General features: G+C 44.9%; 2 protein-coding genes across 4 annotated transcripts in view; both read right to left on the bottom strand.

Annotated features, from left to right (window-relative positions):
- The window catches only part of bol (boule homolog, RNA binding protein), an 84,435-nt gene extending 76,918 nt beyond the window's left edge, over nucleotides 1–7,517 (bottom strand). Inside the window, exons 1-2 of one of the 3 annotated variants that reach the window (XM_050188560.3) lie at nucleotides 6,933–7,517; nucleotides 3,812–3,922 (exon numbers count right to left, since the gene is read on the bottom strand). In XM_050188560.3, coding sequence (XP_050044517.1) covers nucleotides 3,812–3,922; nucleotides 6,933–6,935 — 114 coding nt within the window. In that variant the 5' untranslated portion in view covers nucleotides 6,936–7,517. Of the gene's footprint in view, nucleotides 1–3,811; nucleotides 3,923–6,112; nucleotides 6,889–6,932 lie in introns of those variants that run through there. The other 2 variants (XM_050188559.3, XM_050188561.3) reach the window with 2 other exon arrangements.
- Nucleotides 7,518–11,521: 4,004 nt separating this feature from the next.
- The window catches only part of Taf6 (TBP-associated factor 6), a 37,786-nt gene continuing 31,150 nt past the window's right edge, over nucleotides 11,522–18,157 (bottom strand). The window contains exons 11-12 of the mRNA XM_050188557.2: nucleotides 17,280–17,450; nucleotides 11,522–13,574 (exon numbers count right to left, since the gene is read on the bottom strand). Of these exons, the coding sequence (XP_050044514.1) occupies nucleotides 13,080–13,574; nucleotides 17,280–17,450 (666 nt within the window). The 3' untranslated portion in view covers nucleotides 11,522–13,079. The remainder of the gene's footprint in view (nucleotides 13,575–17,279; nucleotides 17,451–18,157) is intronic.

Below are 18,157 nucleotides of genomic sequence, written 5' to 3' on the forward strand. Positions count from 1 at the left end.
ACCAGTCTGCACTATGAAGTCCCCATCTTTTTTTTTGGGTAAGCTGGTCCATCGTGCCCGTTTATTGCTTCTTGGAATGTTGGGAGGTGATCACTCCCATAAGAATTACTAATAACTCTCCATTCCAGGTATGGAAGAAGTGATGCTGACCTTATGGCTAAATCTATACATGAATACGTGTTGTGTGTAGAACTGTAAAAAGTTGGCTCTGTCTTGTTAAATAGACAGGCTCCACATGAAAGAAGCAACTTTTCTATTGCCCGTCCTCTCGCATCAAATCTTGAGTCACCCCAGAATGTCGTGTGGGCATTAAAATCTCCAATTACTATACAGGGTTCAGGAAGCTGGTCAATCAGCTTTTCGAATTCTGCAGTGTCAAACCGTTCATCAGGCCACATATATATGGAGCAAATAGTTATAAGTTGATTGAGCAATATAGCCCGAACAGCCACTGCTTCAAATTAACTCTGGAGTGATGCATGCTGGCATGCTACTGACTTTTAAGCTATGATTGCCACACCAACTGAAGAAGAATTACCATTATTTTGATCTTTACGCAAAACTACGCACTGCTTTAAGAAGTTATTGTGTGTCAACTTTAAATGTGTTTCTTGAACACAGAATAGTCATGGCTGATATTCCTCTAGTAGATCTTTGACATCATCTAGATTGCGAAATAGGCCCCTGGCATTCCACTGAATTATTTGTGTAGCCACAGCGAGGAAGGTTTTTGTTCTCTGTGTTTAAGAGCATGTGGTAAATATAGATAGATATGTATACAAGGATGATAACCATTTAGGTTACTGGTCCCTTTCTCAGAGCAGTTACAGGAATTTTATCCCTCCTAGTGCGCTCCTGAGAGCGCTGATCTTTCGGCGTCGATGACGCCGGGGTTCTTTGATCGACCTCCATGACCTTCTCTGAGGTGCTGGAGGATTGTGAACTAGGCGCTGAAAATTGTATCCCAGGCCATGGAGTTCGGTTTAGCTTTGGGACTTGCAGAACCGAGGTCTGCAGGCCCACCTTCGATAATGATGGAGCAGCACTTGCTGCTGCCACCAGGGGGGCAGGCGGAGTGATTACCGCACCACTATCAGTGACCGCGGTAGACTCCCGAGGCATTTGTGACGCTGCCCCTCGTAGCACTACCTCGGAAAAGCTTGTGTCGTCTAAGTATGAAAGACGTTTCCGTGCTTCGTGAAATGTTATATTTTCTTTGACCTTTAGTGCAATGATTTCTTTTTCTTTCTTCCATTTAGGGCATGTCCTGGAGAAGGCTGGAGGCTTCCATCACAGTTCACACAATGTGGAGATGAGTCACAAGTGTCTGATGGATGATCATTCGAGCTGCATTTCGCACAAGTCTGCCTTCCTCGGCATGTCTGGGATCCATGCCCGTACCTCTGGCACTTAAAGCACCGTCGAGGATTTGGAATGTACGGCGATATAGCCTGCATCCAATGTACTAGGCAGCACACTAGTACCAAAGGTTAGTACAATGTGCTTTGTTCGAAGGTGTTCGTTATTCCTGCGGATGAGGATTCTTTATACCTTGATGACATTTTGGTCCTGAAAACTTTGAAGCAGCTCTTCGTTACTAAGGTCCAAGAAGTCGTCTTCAGAGATTATTCCACAGCTCGTGTTCAGGGTTCGATGTGCCGACACAGTGACTGCTACATCGCCAATGCATTTCATCATACTGGGTTTTATCCTTCAAGTCAAGGAGCAGGTCTTCATTGAATATCTTTGTGGCTTTGTAGCCAGGTCCTATCGTGTTTGCGAGGCATTTCGCCACCAAGGAGGAGGAGAATTTACGCACGCTCGTGTTGCCTTCACTGTGGATTACATGGTACTTAGGGACGTGTTCTTCAGTGTTCTTCAAAAATAATTGAAAGGTTACATCGGTGCGCCCTGTCTTTAGAGGGCGATCAAGGGGAATTGGTTTACTAGAAGCCATAATATAGGGATCTTGAGTTCGGCAGCAGCGCCAACCGCCTACCACGGAGCCCAACATGGGGACGGAGCAAGTCTTACGAGTAAGTCAAGCCCTCGCCAGTTGTACGGTACTACTATAACCCAATCTGGAATACCCAAGGTTGGCCACCCACACAAGGTTAACCCCTGCTGCCAGGAAAGTCGGAAGTAAATAGAAGAGAGAAGAAGACAGGAAAGATTGAAAGGGAGAGAGAAAGACGCAGATTGGAGAGGGGGACAGAAAAAGGCAACTACCGATTTCCCCCGGGTGGGTCAGTCCGGGGGTGCTGTCTACATGAAGCAAAGGCCAAAGAGGTCTGTTGCCTCCGCCGAGGGGCCTTAAAGGTCCAAACATCCAGCATCGGCTCAACCCCCAGGATCCCCCTCTTCCCGGACACGGCTAAGCCACGCACGGTTAAACCCAAGGAGTTTTACAAGACGAGAATCATGCGACTCGTTAGTGGGACAAATGTCTAATGCTCATGGAGGCTACTTTTAAATAAACTAGCTTGTTTGTCATATATTCACATTGGCTCACTTTCATTTGACTCACCCTCGTATATTTTGCAGAAGAGCTTTATATATGTGCTCTCCATTGCGCCTACAATTTTGCTGCAATTACGCACAATACACCACCAGTGACAGATGCTCCTGTGCAATACATTGGAACAAGGGACAGTGTCACTGAGATTTTTCCCTGGCCATTGCACATGTACAGAAATGTAAACAAGGTTTTTGAAGGACAAAGCTTATTTAACATATTTGTGCTCAATTTCTTCATTTCATGGCCTTTACATTTTTCATATCAGCAGCATGCACTGGTTTGCTGGTTTCGAAATGATACAGTTCTAAAGTTCATGTGATATTTTCTTTACTTATTAAATAGACAAAAAACATGGAAGTATTGATATCAGTTATTTCGGGCACAATTTTTGGGACATACAAGTATATTCTTTCATGAAAAAACATTTTACTTGTCTTGACAGTGCGTAGCGTTCAAGAATTCATTTGCAGCATCTTTGGCAATGGCGATGCAGTTATTATTTATGTATTTGATCCATCAACAAATTCGATAAGGAGGAGGCTGAGCTGCAACAAGTGCCCCTCCTAGTTTGTGTTTGTACTATGCATTGTATAGTGTTTATACTATGCATTGTATAGCACAAAACAGTTGTCATTTCCTTGTGGCCTAGTAACAATTATTTCATGAAACACACCCACACTCCAAAGACGCCGACACTAAAATGGACTGCTTAGGCTTGGACTGCAAGGCTAAGCCCTGGCCAATGCATGTATATGACTGTGTGGTTGCCACTGAACACGCACATCCTGCTAAATTTGGCAACTTCATTCGAAATTAGTTTTTTGGTGCAGGTTGGCACAGCTCGATGGTTTGGAGCAAGATGGCACAACACTTCCATCCATGTTTGTTGCATTCTTTGTCACCCCTTGCCTTGTACTGTACTAATAAGTTGCCTGGCCAATTCTACTGCTTTGAATGGTAGTTTGGCGTCAATCTAGAAACCAATAAGTGCTACCTGCATTGCTGTCAAGCCTGTGCAGGCCCCCAAATAGCAGACTAGGGGCAAGCTTATGGATATGACAAGTGGCATGGCATAGCATTCTATGAGACACTGATGTCCAATGGCCAACTGCTGCAAAGAATGGCAAAGGGACTAATCTATTTTAGATGAACTGTTAGAAGCTCATCTCTGATACAGAAAATGTGACAGCAAAATTGGATTGGCGGTTGCCAGTGGCATGCCAAACAAATTAATCACACTAACACCCATTTTTCTTTCAACTATTCAGGCAGCATCGTTTAACAATTACTCACATTTGCAGAGATGCCTCCAACAAATATGCGCTTGGGTACCATGGTGCCGTATCGTGGTGCATTCAGGGCAGCTGGTGATGGGGAATGTGAGCCCTCAGTGCTGTTTGTGGACTACAGAACATGTGAAGACAAGATTAGACAATGCTACAAGCTTAGCACACATGTACAAACAGTTTCCAGGAAAAAAGAAAATTTGAGTCTTTGTGCAATTTCAATGGTAGCAGACTGTAACACAGTTGGTTACTTAATCTGCCCTTAGCAATTGTTCCTAGATCAAGTCCTCTTGTTAATGCATTACAGTAATAGACAAGAAGAAAAAGTACACAAGATAAGCAACAACAAAGCTGCCAAGAAGACATAAGTGAATTGCATGTCAAATGTGTGATACACCTGTTTTTGCATACACATTGATTATACTGAACAATGCTAATGCTTTATCAGGACAGAATGCTGGGAGAGTCAGTAATCCATAATAACGAAAAATGGCACAACACACAAATGACCAGCACAACACACAAATGACCAAGAAAGATGCACAATTCAAGTGCAGATGGACACATTCGGTTTTTGACATGCTGACATGGTTCTCTCATGTCACACAGACATAGCACAGAAAGCCACCAATATAGAAGGGTTATAGGTTGGAAAGTTAAAGCAAAAAAGAGCCTAAGGAACTAATATAGTGAGTGAGATGGAAAGAATGTTGGACAAGTTGGTGTTTTATAGAAAATAGCACGACACTCAAGGGACCAAGAAAGACAGTCGAGAAGTGCAGATGGACAAGTTCTGTGTTTGACAAGCCAAGAAACGGTTCTTGCACGATGCACACACACACAAACAATGCGTGCAATGCATACGCTCTCCATAGTCAAAACACATCAAACTTCTGTAGTCACATAACATATTCAAACAAGGGAGTTATCAGCAAAAGCTCGCTTGGCTAGTTGCTGGTATGGTGGAACATACTCAACAGCAGCAATAAATGGATGGGACAAGGAACACAAGTAGCTGAGATTGGCACTGGACATTAACTGATTTCATATGAAAAGGCTGTCCCCACTGCACTTTCTTGCAGCTTTTATTTAATGTTTGAGCCTTGCCATACTTGAGATGCACTTGCAAGTAAAACAGGCTGATGTCCAGTGCCCATCCCATTTACTCATGTTCTTTGCCCCATCCAATAGTGCTGCTATGTTCCACCATTCAAGCAAGTGACTATATTTTGCATACGAGGCTCCAAAATTTTATACACTACTGAAACCATCTCATACAGTAATGTTTCACCAGCCTTTAGACAAGATTTACTCTCACGTGGCTGAATGGCATGTTAAATTTTTCATGAGTGTTGCTCGTTTGTTGCAGCATTATCCTACTGCCATATGTGCATTAATGTTCACATTTTTCCTACTCCTGACTAAGTATACACAGATCAAGGAAAGAGTAAACAAAGATTGTAAATCCACTTTTCATACTTATTAGTGATATATGTCTTTGGGTAACCATTTTATCAAAGCATCAAGCCTTAATTCAGTTCCAACATTACTTTTTAAACGAATGCAAGGTTAACACGCTACAACCGCTAATCAAATCAGTGCCGACGTATTTAGGATTTCTCAATAATTCCTCTGAACCTCTTCGGAAGCACTTGTCAGCATCTGACATTTTTGGCCCTGCGTTAATGCACGTGACTTAAGAGAAACGTTAAAGAAAGAATGAGAAAGGCTGTGCTTGGCTTAACTAAACCATTGTCAGAAATGACAATTTAGCGGGAAGAGATACAAGCAGCTAGTGCAATGCTTAGAAATAAATGTCCACATTGAAAGCTGATCAAGGCACGGCATAATGACGTAAAATTACAAAGAAATTACAGCAATCGAGGATACCCTATAATGCGAGCCCTACGATAACAGGCCAGTTGCCAATCCGAGCATACTATAAAGAGAACGTGATCCTTTTTGATTATAACCTCGTACGCCCCACCTCATGCAAGTCAACCTGCAACTGCATGCATCTTTAGCAAAACAAAGACCTCGTACAAACAAATGGGCGGACCGGCAGTACGAAATTGTAGAACAAAGGGCAGCAAGTGTCGATAAGTATCTGCCCCATAATAATTCAACGCCAAGTTATTAAGGATCAACGCTGATTGTTCTCTAAAAAATGCTGAACATGCACTTTCGAGACCATCAAACGAAACCTGACACGCACTGCTAAAGTTTCAGTGTATAAAACTTCGCTATACAACTGGCCAAGTAGCAGCAAGCTGTAGCCTAACTACAGAAAAGGTAGTACAATGCTTGCCTGCCCAGCCATGTTTATGAATCCAGGCCTTCAAACTCTTTAGCGCGTATGAAATTTACCAGAGTGGTATCATTAAACAAGCCGAACAGCCGCCAGCTACAAAATCTAAAAATCGGATGGCGCAACTTTTTTTTTTTTTTTTCTTTTCCGCGACCTAGGGACAACGCCTCCCCGTTTTTTCCCTACACCATTCAGACACCTGTGGCGCTCAATCCGAAACCCCAATATTTTGAGCACCAGACGGGTACCGAAAGGCCGTTGATATTTTCGCTCGAAGCTACCCGCGATGTTATGATGATAAGCGCGCGCACGCACACACACACAAATAAAGCACACTACTGGACAGCAGTAGCTGACACCACCTGGTAACACTACACTCGCACCTCAACAAAGGGCTCACAACTGCGTAGCAAGACCGACAAGCGCGCGGCTCGCGATAATATTGCACAAATTAGGCTTACACAATTAATGTGTACAGCAGCGGCCAGCAAAACGACAACCAAGTGTAAAGCCACACGTTTCACTTGTAATCTATTGAGCAAGTAATTGTTGCACCATCGCAACAGCGAAAATCAATCAGTGGACTTCCAGAACTCAAACAAAGCAGCATACGCTTTGTTGCACGTCTGAAGTAACAGCCGCGCGCACAATAGTATCGCGTCCTACTACCTACTGACACCATAGCCACTACAGGCAGCAAAGCGACAGCACAAGCGGCTCTCCCCGGCAGTCTATTTATACTGTGCTTCCAAGACAAGAATAGGCGCCACAGAGCCAAGGTTGCATTTAGCTTTCGAGCGCGGAAGCACTATTTACTCACCATGGCGTTACTGCTGCTGGGATCTTTGGTTGCGCTCTTCGAAACTGCCTCACCTCCTACAACCGCGCCGGGGAAGCTAGCACACAGGCACCCGCCAAACCCTTCACAATTCCGGGACCCGCAGCGCGCCTGCGCTATCCCCGCGCTGCCTGCGACACTAGTGTGCGCAGCGCCGTTGAAGACACGCTGTCGAGGTTAATCACGCCGGGGATGAAAAGCGCGCGATGATGGCCATCAAACAAACAACAGTGAGAGAGAAAAAAAAAAAGCGCCTGCATTTCAAAAAGCAAGAGGCCAATTTGACAGGTTAGGGAAAAAAAAAACAATTATTTCCACACTTTAAACACAAGTCAAATAGCCACTCTTCCAAAACCGTAGCCCTGGACAGAAAACGAAACTACAATCTCGGTTATTTTAACGCATCCTGTGACGTAGCTGGCGCAAAGCAGTTAAAACTGATTTATTATGGAAAGCAGACGGACGCGTGGTTCAAATGCCTTAATACAATAGCTGACAAAATGTTAATTACTTGAAAGACTCTAGCTCACTGTGCGTGTTTGGGCACTAGTCCTGCTGAAATAGCCATCATCGAGACGTCATATCTGTCATACGCTCTCCATACGTCATCACGCTAAGCCATCATAGAGTTTAAATTTGTTAGTCATTGCCTCCTTTACTACACTCTACACTCTTAGGCAAAGTTACACCCTTTGGCTTGCCCCTTCTGCCACACAACAATAATCGTTATCTGCCTTGATGCGTTTCCTTTCTTTTAACGCTGCGAGCCCGGAACTTTCCAGTAACGAACGGCACGCGCGTTATCAGAAGGGGCACTCCAAAGGGTGTAAACTGTTCTATGCTGATAACGCGCGTGCCGTTCGTTACTGCAGGTACCGGGCTCGCAGCGTTAAAGAAAGGAAACGCATCAAGGCAGATAACGATTATTGTTGTGAGGCAGAAGGGGCAATCCAAAGGGTGTAACTTTGCCTACACTATTAAAACGGTTGCACCCTTTGGGATGTATATTTGTCCCACAACAATAATCGTCATCTGCCTTGCTTGCGTTTCCTTTCTTGAAAACTCTGCGCTCGCTACTTTCCTGTCGAGAATGCTGCGTCACACTGATAACGCGCATGCCATTCGTGACTGGGAAGTACCGGGCTCGCAGCGTTAAAGAAAGGAAACGCGGGCAAGACAGATGACGATTATTGTTGTGGGACAAGATACGCCCCAAAGGGTGTAAATTTTTCTAAGAGTGTAAGAACAGTTTACACCCTTTGGTGTGCCCCTTCAGCTGCCACAGAAAAATAATCATCCGCCTTGATGCGTTTCCTTTCTTTAACGCTGCGAGCCCGGAACTTTCCAGTAACGAACGGCACGCGCGTTATCAGCATGCCAAAGGGTGTAAACTGTTCTTAGAGTGTAGATGCCTGACGCATGAGCGAAATACTAGCTGCCAAACCTTCTCTCTTTTTCCTCTCCACTAGTCTCGGTCGCGAGTGTTAAGCTGGCGGAACCAGTGGGCACATAGAAGGTCTATTCGATTCAGCCAAGTTTCTCTGCACCTTCTGTACCTATTCACGGTGCACTGCACCTAGACCCTCGATTCCCCGAGGTGCAGCAGCGCACCCTGCACTCCCGTGCTCGATTGAAAGGGGTGCAAGGCAAGGTGCCGCCGCGGTGCACTGCACCCTTGAACCTTGCAGCGAGTGGGTGCAGCCCGGCACCCCCTGCACTTTTTCGTTTGAGGTGCCGTGCACCTTTTTCTGAATCGAACAAACCTAGAGTTTCTCACTATAACGTAGTGAGAAACTCTGAGTGGGCACTACCTCGCGTGGCTTCCGAAATCTTCCTCATGCATTCGCGTCAATCTCAAAGGCCATTAACCTTCATCTTCACTCTTAAAACGGTTGCACCCTTTGGGGTGTATATTTGTCCCACAACAATAATCGTCATCTGCCTTGCTTGCGTTTCCTTTCATGAAAACTCGGCGCTCGCTACTTTCCTGTCGAGAATGCTGCGTCACACTGATAACGCGCATGCCGTTCGTGACTGGAAAGTGCCGGGCTCGGAAACGCAAGCAAGGCAGATGGCCATACACTTTTTTAGAGTGTAGAAAAATTTACACCCTTTGGGGCGTATCTTGTCCCACAACAATAATCGTCATCTGTCTTGCCCGCGTTTCCTTTCTTTAACGCTGCGAGCACGGTACTTCCCAGTCACGAACGGCACGCGCGTTATCAGTGTGACACAGCATTCTCGACAGGAAAGTAGCGAGCGCCGAGTTTTCAAGAAAGGAAACGCAAGCTAGGCAGATGACGATTATTGTTGTGGGACAAATATACACCCCAAAGGGTGCAACCGTTTTAAGAGTGTACAGGCGACAGCTATTCTTGTGCCAGACAACCAACTTTTAAAATGCGCACCAGAGGATTGTGCCGACCATGGTTTCATCGCGGTACCGACCCCGTAAACACCGTGCTTTTCTTCCATCAGTCTTCCAATCGCCTCTTACTAATCTTTGTTGCAGACATAATAGTGTTGATAGTATGGAGTACACCATATTGATGGATGGATGGATAAATGGATGGATGTTATGAGCGTCCCCTTTGGAACGGGGCAGTGGGTTGTGCCACCAAGCTCTTGCTACTATGCTGTTTAATATCCTACCTAGGTTAACCAATGAAAAAAGAAAAAGAAACACTATGAACTACCACGTCCAAATTTTCTGATCCCCTATTGCGAACTGTGCTTTTGTACGTCTCCGTCTTTTGTCGTTTCCCTACTTTTCTTCCACCAATCCTCCAATCGCCTCTTACTAATGTCTATTGCGGACCTGTTTGCTTTACCACTGCTCCCGCTGAACCCAAGGGCTTCAAGGAGGCCAGTGGTGCCTAAATCGACCGCAGGGTAGACGTCTTCACATTCTAATAAAATATGCTCCGTCGTTTCCCTAGCTTTACCGCAGCAAGCACATGCTTCTTCTTCCTTCTTATATCTCGCTTTATAGGTGCGTGTTCTAAGGCATCCCGATCTCGCTTCGAAAAGTAATGAGCTTCCCTTTGAGTTATCATAAATGGTTTCTTTCCTGATTTCGTTTTTTCCTCTTAAGTAGTTACTCATGGCAGCTTTCTTTTCCATTACCGCCACCCATGAGATTAATTCAGCCTCTCTGACTTTCCGCTTGACCTTCTTTGTTGCTGTGTAGCCCACCCCACAGGCCGCATACTTGCTGGTAAGCTTCCTAGTTCTTTTCCTCCACTGTGAATCAATGTTTTGCCTGTACAGATACCTGAACACTCTCCCAGCCCATTTACTTTCTTCCATATTTCTCAGCCGTTCTTCATACTCAATTTTACTGCGAGCTTCGCTCACTTCAAAACTAGTCCAGACCATATCCCCCTGCACAGCTTCATTTGTAGTCTTCCCGTGAGCGCCCAATGCGAGGCGACCCACTGACCTTTGGTTCCCGTCGAGTCCTGATTGTACCCCTGATTTAAAGCAAACAACCGAATTTCCAAAAGTAAGTCCTGGAACCATTACCCCTTTCCACATACCTCGGAGGACCTCGTACCTATTGTATCCCCTATAGTGTTGTCCTATAGCGTACCTATTGTGTTGGTCACAAGTGCCATCTTGCGACGCTTGTTTACAACTGAGGGCAGGTTCGTTCCGCAGGAAACTGTTCCGCTGGGAAGGCATCTAGTAAAGGAGGCAACGCTCAGCCACGGCCGCCAGTGGCCATTGCTAAGCACGCCGAGGCATGTTCTGATGACCGTGGTTGTGACTGTACAAACAACGGTCGAATTCGACAGTCGCGCAGCTGAATGTCGTCGAATTTTGTAGCTGCAAGCACTCCATCGTTCGCACTCGCACCAGTAGAACGCGAGATAGAATACAGATGTATAACATTACAAAAAAAAAATAATTATAAAGACGTTATGTCTGCATTACATTCAAGAACTACTTAAATTTCGGAATAATTGAACTTCGAAATTTTAGCTAGCATCAAAGAGGAAGTGAGGTGCATTTGGTGGCAGATAAAACAAATTTGCAACTTTCATGTATAAATGACAATATTTTACTTGTTCATTTAACACCTGTGTGATATGCTTCCATTATAACCGTACGAAGCCAACCACAAAACCGAGAAACGCGTAGGGGTAAATAGCATTTGAGCTGAAATGTACAATATGATTGAGGGTTAATTTGTGATAAGATTCAGATTCTTAATAAAAAAACAATGGGATTGAAAACGAAAGAAAACTTGCCACTCGTAGGAGCCAAACCTAGGAACTTCTCACGACACAAATTGCTGCTGCACAACAATCAAGTTCTCTGAAGGGCATTGTTTGAGAATCGGTCCATGCAGTTCATAAACTACCTTGACATGTCAGTGGAGAACTGTTGCTTACCATTATTTGAGTTTTACAGTGAACATGTAACCTTACCTTTATTACTTGTTACTCATACCTACCTGACAATACCAAGAATAAGGTGTCTTGTATGAATGCAACCATTCTGACATGCATAAGTGGGTAATGCCTTTCATGCGCCAAAGGACACCAGAACGATTATTGAACATTCCCTCTGTGCAAAAGTGTAGTTTTATCTAGTAACTCACATCACACACAGCGTGTGAAGAAAAACAAAAGAACAGCAACCCTTCTCTGTTTGTTTCAATGTCACTGCTGCGATTGGATGATTTAGAACAAACAATTTACGCACAGGTACTAATAGAAATTTACTTGGCACAAATTTCGTTAGCTGTGATGAAAAATAATACAGCATCTTTGTCCTGTCTGCATGTGCATCATGATTGATAGGTCAGAACATACCTCATGAACTCAATGACATGGCACACAAGCATCATTATCAAACGTATTTATAACATGGCGCCAAGTGACGTCAAAAGTTTGATGTAATCAGCATTTTTTTTTTTACAGTGGCAAGATGCAAACATTTAAAACAAACTCCAATGCTGTCTTGATGGAAAAGGTGGCATCTATGCTTTATGCAGTGTGATGTAAAAAAGCCCCCCAATTCCCAAACACATATACACATGATGAATTGCTGGTAAGCCAGAAATTGAACACCTACATTTGCAACACAAAAACATTCAAAGCATCGTAGCAACTGAGTTGATGACGAGTGCTGTCAGCTCTTTGGCAATTGAGTCCTGTGGACATGAACACTGACTGCTGCAGTGACTGTACCTATCAGCCAGCAATTAAAACCAGTGGCAGCAACGATTCGAAATGGAATTTCCAACAGCTCTCAATTCCTGTCATCAAAACACAATCACACACCTGAAAGTTACAAACAAAGAGGCTCTGTCCAACCAGACAGCAACTAGCAGTCACAAAAGACAAGCAAGCAATATGAACAAAAAGTGGCCGACCCATTACAGCTCGTTCTTTTATCTACATAGAATGATGAACAGGTAAGAAAAGCTCAACAATAGCCTGCTGATCTTCAAACATTCTTTTGGATATTAGGAAGTATGCAGTTCACACAGGCAGCACATTTAATTTTGCAGCAAAAAAATTTACTTGTTCTTACTTTCTTTGCCAACCCTACCACCACACCCCCCCTTTTTTTTTAACTTTGTGATTTACAACAGGCACTCTCAGCCCACCAGAAATAACCATTACTGTACAATTCCAGCTTCACAAAGAAAACTACAAATCCGAAAGAAGAACACGAATCAACAGAGAGAGAGAGAGAAAGCATCCAAAACAAGCAATAAGCTTTTCCTACACGCATTTCACAAAACTTTATACATGTGTAATGTTGCTTAAGATGCACATTGCCCTTTTGCACCTACTCATTTTCCTTGTGTAACTAAAACAGCCTTGCACATGTGTGCAGCACTACACATACTTAAGTTTCCTTGAAATGAAGAGCTCACTGTACATGTCAATTAAGACATCATTAGAAAAGTAAGCAAGCAGCACTGAGGGGAGGATGACGGTGAGAAATCAAATTGAATCACCGACAGGGCATGGTCGGCGGCAGTGACATCACGCTCGCACTCAGTATATACACAATGATTTGAGAATGAGAAAAAAAGAACAACTGCCACAACATGTCCCTGGAGGGCACTAGTGTACAAAGAGCATCGTTCACGCACGCCTTTTCCCTGTCTCATGATGGGTCCATTATTTCCTCAGGTTCATCCTTGACTTCTGCCACCTGAATGGTTGCGGTGGCTGCAGAGTCTGAGGTGGTGGCAACGGTAGTTACTGGGTGATGCAACTGTGCAGCAGACGATGTTGCCGTTGAAAATATCCCCTTGACAGCGACACTGGTTGGCTGAGCCATAGTGACCACAACCACTTTGGTCAGCGAAGCTGTCGAGGTGACCGCCTTTGTCTGGAGTGTGTTGCCTTGGGGTGTTGGTGCTGCCGTCACAATCTTCACAAGGGTTGGCGCTGAGGCGACTGTGCTTGTGCTGCTGCTGCTGTTGTTGACAACACCTGTGGTAGCATTGGCAAGTGGGCTTGCCGGCGCTGCCAGACGTGGAGGGTTAGATGTAACAATGACGTACTTCTGCGGCGCTCCCGGCAGCGATGCCGTCGGAACTCGAGGTGTGGGAACTAGTGAAGATGCACGTGGCGCAGCTTGGAGAAGGCGAGAAGGCTGAAAAAGAATGAAGTGACACATAGCAAATCAAAACTGGTTCACTTGTGGTCAGGTGTAAGAAACTAAAGGTAAACTGATGCCCTTTTACAGTCATAACAGCATGCAGCTAAGCCCACACAAATAATTACATGGAATCCAACAAACATTTTAAACTAGCTTTACATGTGGCCGACACTTTACTTGGGCCTCTTTGATTTTCCACTTCTGGCTACCTGCGGGCTGCCAGAGCCAGCCAGAGCGCCTTTGTTTTTCTCGGGTTGCTCCACCCACCGTGCCACGCACTTCCGCCGGGTGTTCATTTTATTCTGGCTGGACGGTTCTGGCTACCCGCGGGCTGCAAGAACCAGCCAGGACGATTTTGGTCTGGCTGCTCTCTGCAGGTTCTCTGGCTAGCAGATGACTAAAACAGGCAATGAGCACTCGCCGCCATCTTTGTGGGGACGATGAATTGCAACGTGGGCGCTTGAGGACTTAAATCTTACCGTGCTCAGCCAACTGGCTACGGTCGTCTTCGGATTTCCTTACGTCTAGCGTTATCTTCTTAGGTTCTAATGCACCGTTTCGCATTGCTCTGATGCGTGCATGTTATCTGCACCGTGTTCTGCTCAAGTTGTAGACGCTCATTGGCACACATTGTGCTACATTTTTGGTTTGTCTTTGGTGGTGTTTCTTTTCACATATCTCGTGTATGTATGCGGCGATATCCCCTTTTTCTGCAGTTAGCGAAGGCGTTACAGCTAGCCGTGTTCGCTCCATGTTTTCATCGTATACTTGGGTGACAGCTCGAAACTGATATGCGTTCAAACTGCAGGCCATTGATGTTAAGAATGCACTGGTTGAGTACAATCCATAGGCATGCGTACATTAGCTTATTGCTCTCATGATTGCAACCAATATTGTTTTTCTTGTGAACCTTTTCGCTGTTCACAGGCGGCACGCATTTTCATGTGCCAGCTGCATCCCCAGCTCTTTAGGGTCAAAATGAGAAGCACCATCAGCCGAAACAAATTTTTTGAAATCGAAACCTAAGCAGGTCGATCAGCACAAAATGTTATGCATATAAGATGTACAGGTTTGCCAGACTGCACTATTAATAGCCAAAGTGGCCTACTTTTTGTCCGAGTTGGCGTCAGAATTTTCCTTTTGGCTATGTGGCTATTTTAGGGCTACATCTTTTTCTTACGTAAAAAAAAAAAGTAAAGATAGTTAAGCACAAATGAAAAGCACGCTGGAATCAAAATGCAAACAACAGCAGGTTAAAGAAATTGAGCGCGTCTGTCACAAAATCAAACTTTGCAATATTTATGCAAGATAACGCATATGCAGGTCAAAAGGTCAAGGATTGCATCCTTTTCATAATTTTAATTAAGAAAGCTGGCCTCAGGAAACACGTCTCCATCCGCGAACTACCCGCGTGCGCCAGCGAACATAGACTGTTGCTGTCTCCACATGTGAGCTGTTCACGTCCTATGTTTTAAGCATGAGATGCTTTCAGCTCCCGTTGACGGTGCGCCACTGGTGACCTCGGCGCCAGAACAGAGGGAGAACACTGAGCTGAACCTAACGGAAATTTGCCGAATTTTCTGCCTGCCGCATGGCGCCTATGGCAGTTCGTCCGGACCCTTCCTGCCCAAATTGTCCCTGCTCCAACACCAACATAGAACACATCCTCTTCCGTTGCCCCACAGCCACCACAGCCCCATCCGTTCCCTACACAACTCCAAACCCTCCTCCTGTCTTCGCGATCACTACCTGTATCAAATGCCGCCGTCGAACGACAAAATCATTCATTAGGCAAAAATCATTAATATAGCAGAGCCTCGTTCATACGTCCTGAAAAGAAAGAGAGATAGAGCATACTAATCGCGAAAACGTACGATCTGAAGTAACTAGAAAAATTTGATGGACTCAACTATTGTTGACATCTACATAATGCGAAGCGTCGTGCGGATCGTTGCGGTACCAGACACCAACGCGCAACAAGCTGGTGGTGCTCCAGAGGACTGAGAAGCATTTTGTTGTTTTCCTGTTGCGTAGTGTTTTTAAGAGAGCGACGGGAAAGTGAAACGAAATCGAGCTGGTGGGCGACGGCGCATGCCGCTGAAGCGAAAGGTGACGCCCACATCTCGCTTTCTGAAGCAGGGAACGGCGGCACGCTTTGGTTATCGCCTACTAAAAGCATGCAGTACACTATTAATGGCACTACGCACCATGCGCTGTAAAACAGATAGGTGAAGATGCTCATCGCAATAGTTGTGAATGCAGCATGCGACAACCAGGGCGGAAGTTCACTGGAACCAGAATAAGAAGTCGTGCGCGCCGTCTTTTTTACACGAGACGGGCAGCTATATACTGTTCTCCATCACGCACGCCTTGCGCCTTTTCTTGTTCGCACAGGATCTAGCGGCTGGTCGCAGACACACAATCATAGACTGAAGCAGGGTGCGGCAGCGCGCTTTGGTTATCGCCTATTAAAATTAAAAGTGTGCGCTACACTTCCGATGGCAACGCGTGCTGTGAAACAGATAGGCAAAGATGCTTATCACAATAGGATTGGTGGTGATAGCTGTGAACGCCGCGTGCGACCACCCCAGTGAAGATTTGCTGGTAGTGAAGTGAGAAACCCAGTGCACACCGGCGTTTTCCCGTGAGACGGGCGGCTATATACTGTCCTCTACCGCACGCGTCTTGCACATTTTCTTGTTTACATGGGATCTAGTGGCTGGAAAGCGTACCATACGATCACAGTTTGGCGACGTACTGAACGGTGGTGCCGAAAAATCGCGTTTTCTGGGAACGTATGAACCGGCAAAAGATGAGCATAACTCTATTGGGTCATTTTTTCTTGTTCTCGAATGCGAACGTTGGTGCCGGGAAAACGTACGTAACGGGAACATATCAACGAGGTTCTCCTGAAATATTTTCTTTTCTTTTTTTTTTTCTTTCGATGAGCTCAATAGACACGGCAAAACAAGCAGAGCTTCATTGCTTAGGTTGCACTGACAACTGCCTCTTGGTATATGACAAAAGCTGGAGGTTGAGATAACGTGGTACCACAAGCCACTGAAGCTTGCGTCAGTCACCCTCCTGCAGCGGTGATAAACCTCACTATTGCTGGGTATCTGAAAGCTGAGCATGCAAAGCATCTGTCATTTTTTCTCCCTGCGCTTCCCCACATTTCATGCAGGGTACGCTTGGTCCTCCTCCGCCGCTCCTCTCAGGACATGCCACACCCTTTCGCCCTTACCCCCACCCCACTCCCTATTATCCTAACTTTCAGCAAAACGATCAAGGTGCAGTGCCAACCACTACACTGACCCACATCTCAGTGATATCATGTGATAACAAACTACAATTTACATGACAAATTTAGGTACTCTGGTAAACAGCCTGCCTAAGCACTACATTGTGAAGCTTGTTTTGAATACCTTGCATTTAAAGATGATACAATTCATGGTCTGTTGCGCTTTCGAGGAATTGAGTTTTCATACACCCACTTTGGAGTCTGCAGCCATTTAAGAAAGGAAAACAAGAAAAAAAAAAAAAAAAAGAGGCGAAAAGGTTGTGTCAGTACACCTTTAACAGAACCATAGCCACAGGTAACCATCGTCATGACAGCTTCAACACTGGATATGCAAGAGTGTCTGGTTGATAAGTCGGTATCAAAGACACCTGAAGCAAATAAATCTTGAAGCCACACACCTGGGTAACTGTAAGAGTGGTGCGCGCCACTGAAGTTGTGGTAGTGGGCTGCATGCGAGCCCTAACCACCTGTGCATGCAGCAGGTGCCCCAGGTAGCCGTACTCTGCTCGGTACTCTTCCGCATTGTCAGGCGGGGTCCGGGTTGCTTTCAGCACTGGTGCCAGCACCCTCTTGTCGGCGGAACGTGGGAAGGGAGAAAGGGGAAAATATATATATATATTTTTTCCCAGCAACAGTTCAATAATACTGTAAAATAACTGACTGCAAGCACAAAATTAATTTCATTTTGAATTAAGCCACACAATTTTTTACTTATTCTAGGCACATGAAATGCAAGGCGATTTATTTGGACTAAATGACAAATCTCAACTGCTGCACGATTCACAAGGAAATGAATAGACATGCCAGATGCTAATGAGAGACATGGAGACGACGAGGCTGTCTCAAAGGAACACTAGGTACTGCTTCTGCCTTTATATAGCAAAAATAAACACCTGTTTCTAGTGAAAATTGAAAAGCTAAGTGGCATTATGTCTATCTGTGCTGCCATGGCCAACCCTATGCCACTGCGTGCATTAGCTTTTCTGTTGACGAGCCTAGTGAAACATAAGTGTATGAGCCACAAGATTTCTCCAAATGCTTTTTCTATGAGCTATTAGTGCTAGCCTGCAGCATCTATTGCAGCCTTTGGTTCAATTTAAACGAGCAGTGTCCTCTGAAAATTGAGTATATGAAACATTACTTAACTAAATTTTATATATTTGTTACTTTATATATTTGTTACTGTTACCATGCTCCTTGAATGCAACAGCTAAGCTGATAGTGGATTATAGGATAGCATGTAATTCTACAAGGAATAAGGGTATCCAAATCGCAA

This window comes from Dermacentor andersoni, chromosome 2 (assembly GCF_023375885.2).
Source record: "Dermacentor andersoni chromosome 2, qqDerAnde1_hic_scaffold, whole genome shotgun sequence".
NCBI lineage: Eukaryota > Metazoa > Arthropoda > Arachnida > Ixodida > Ixodidae > Dermacentor > Dermacentor andersoni.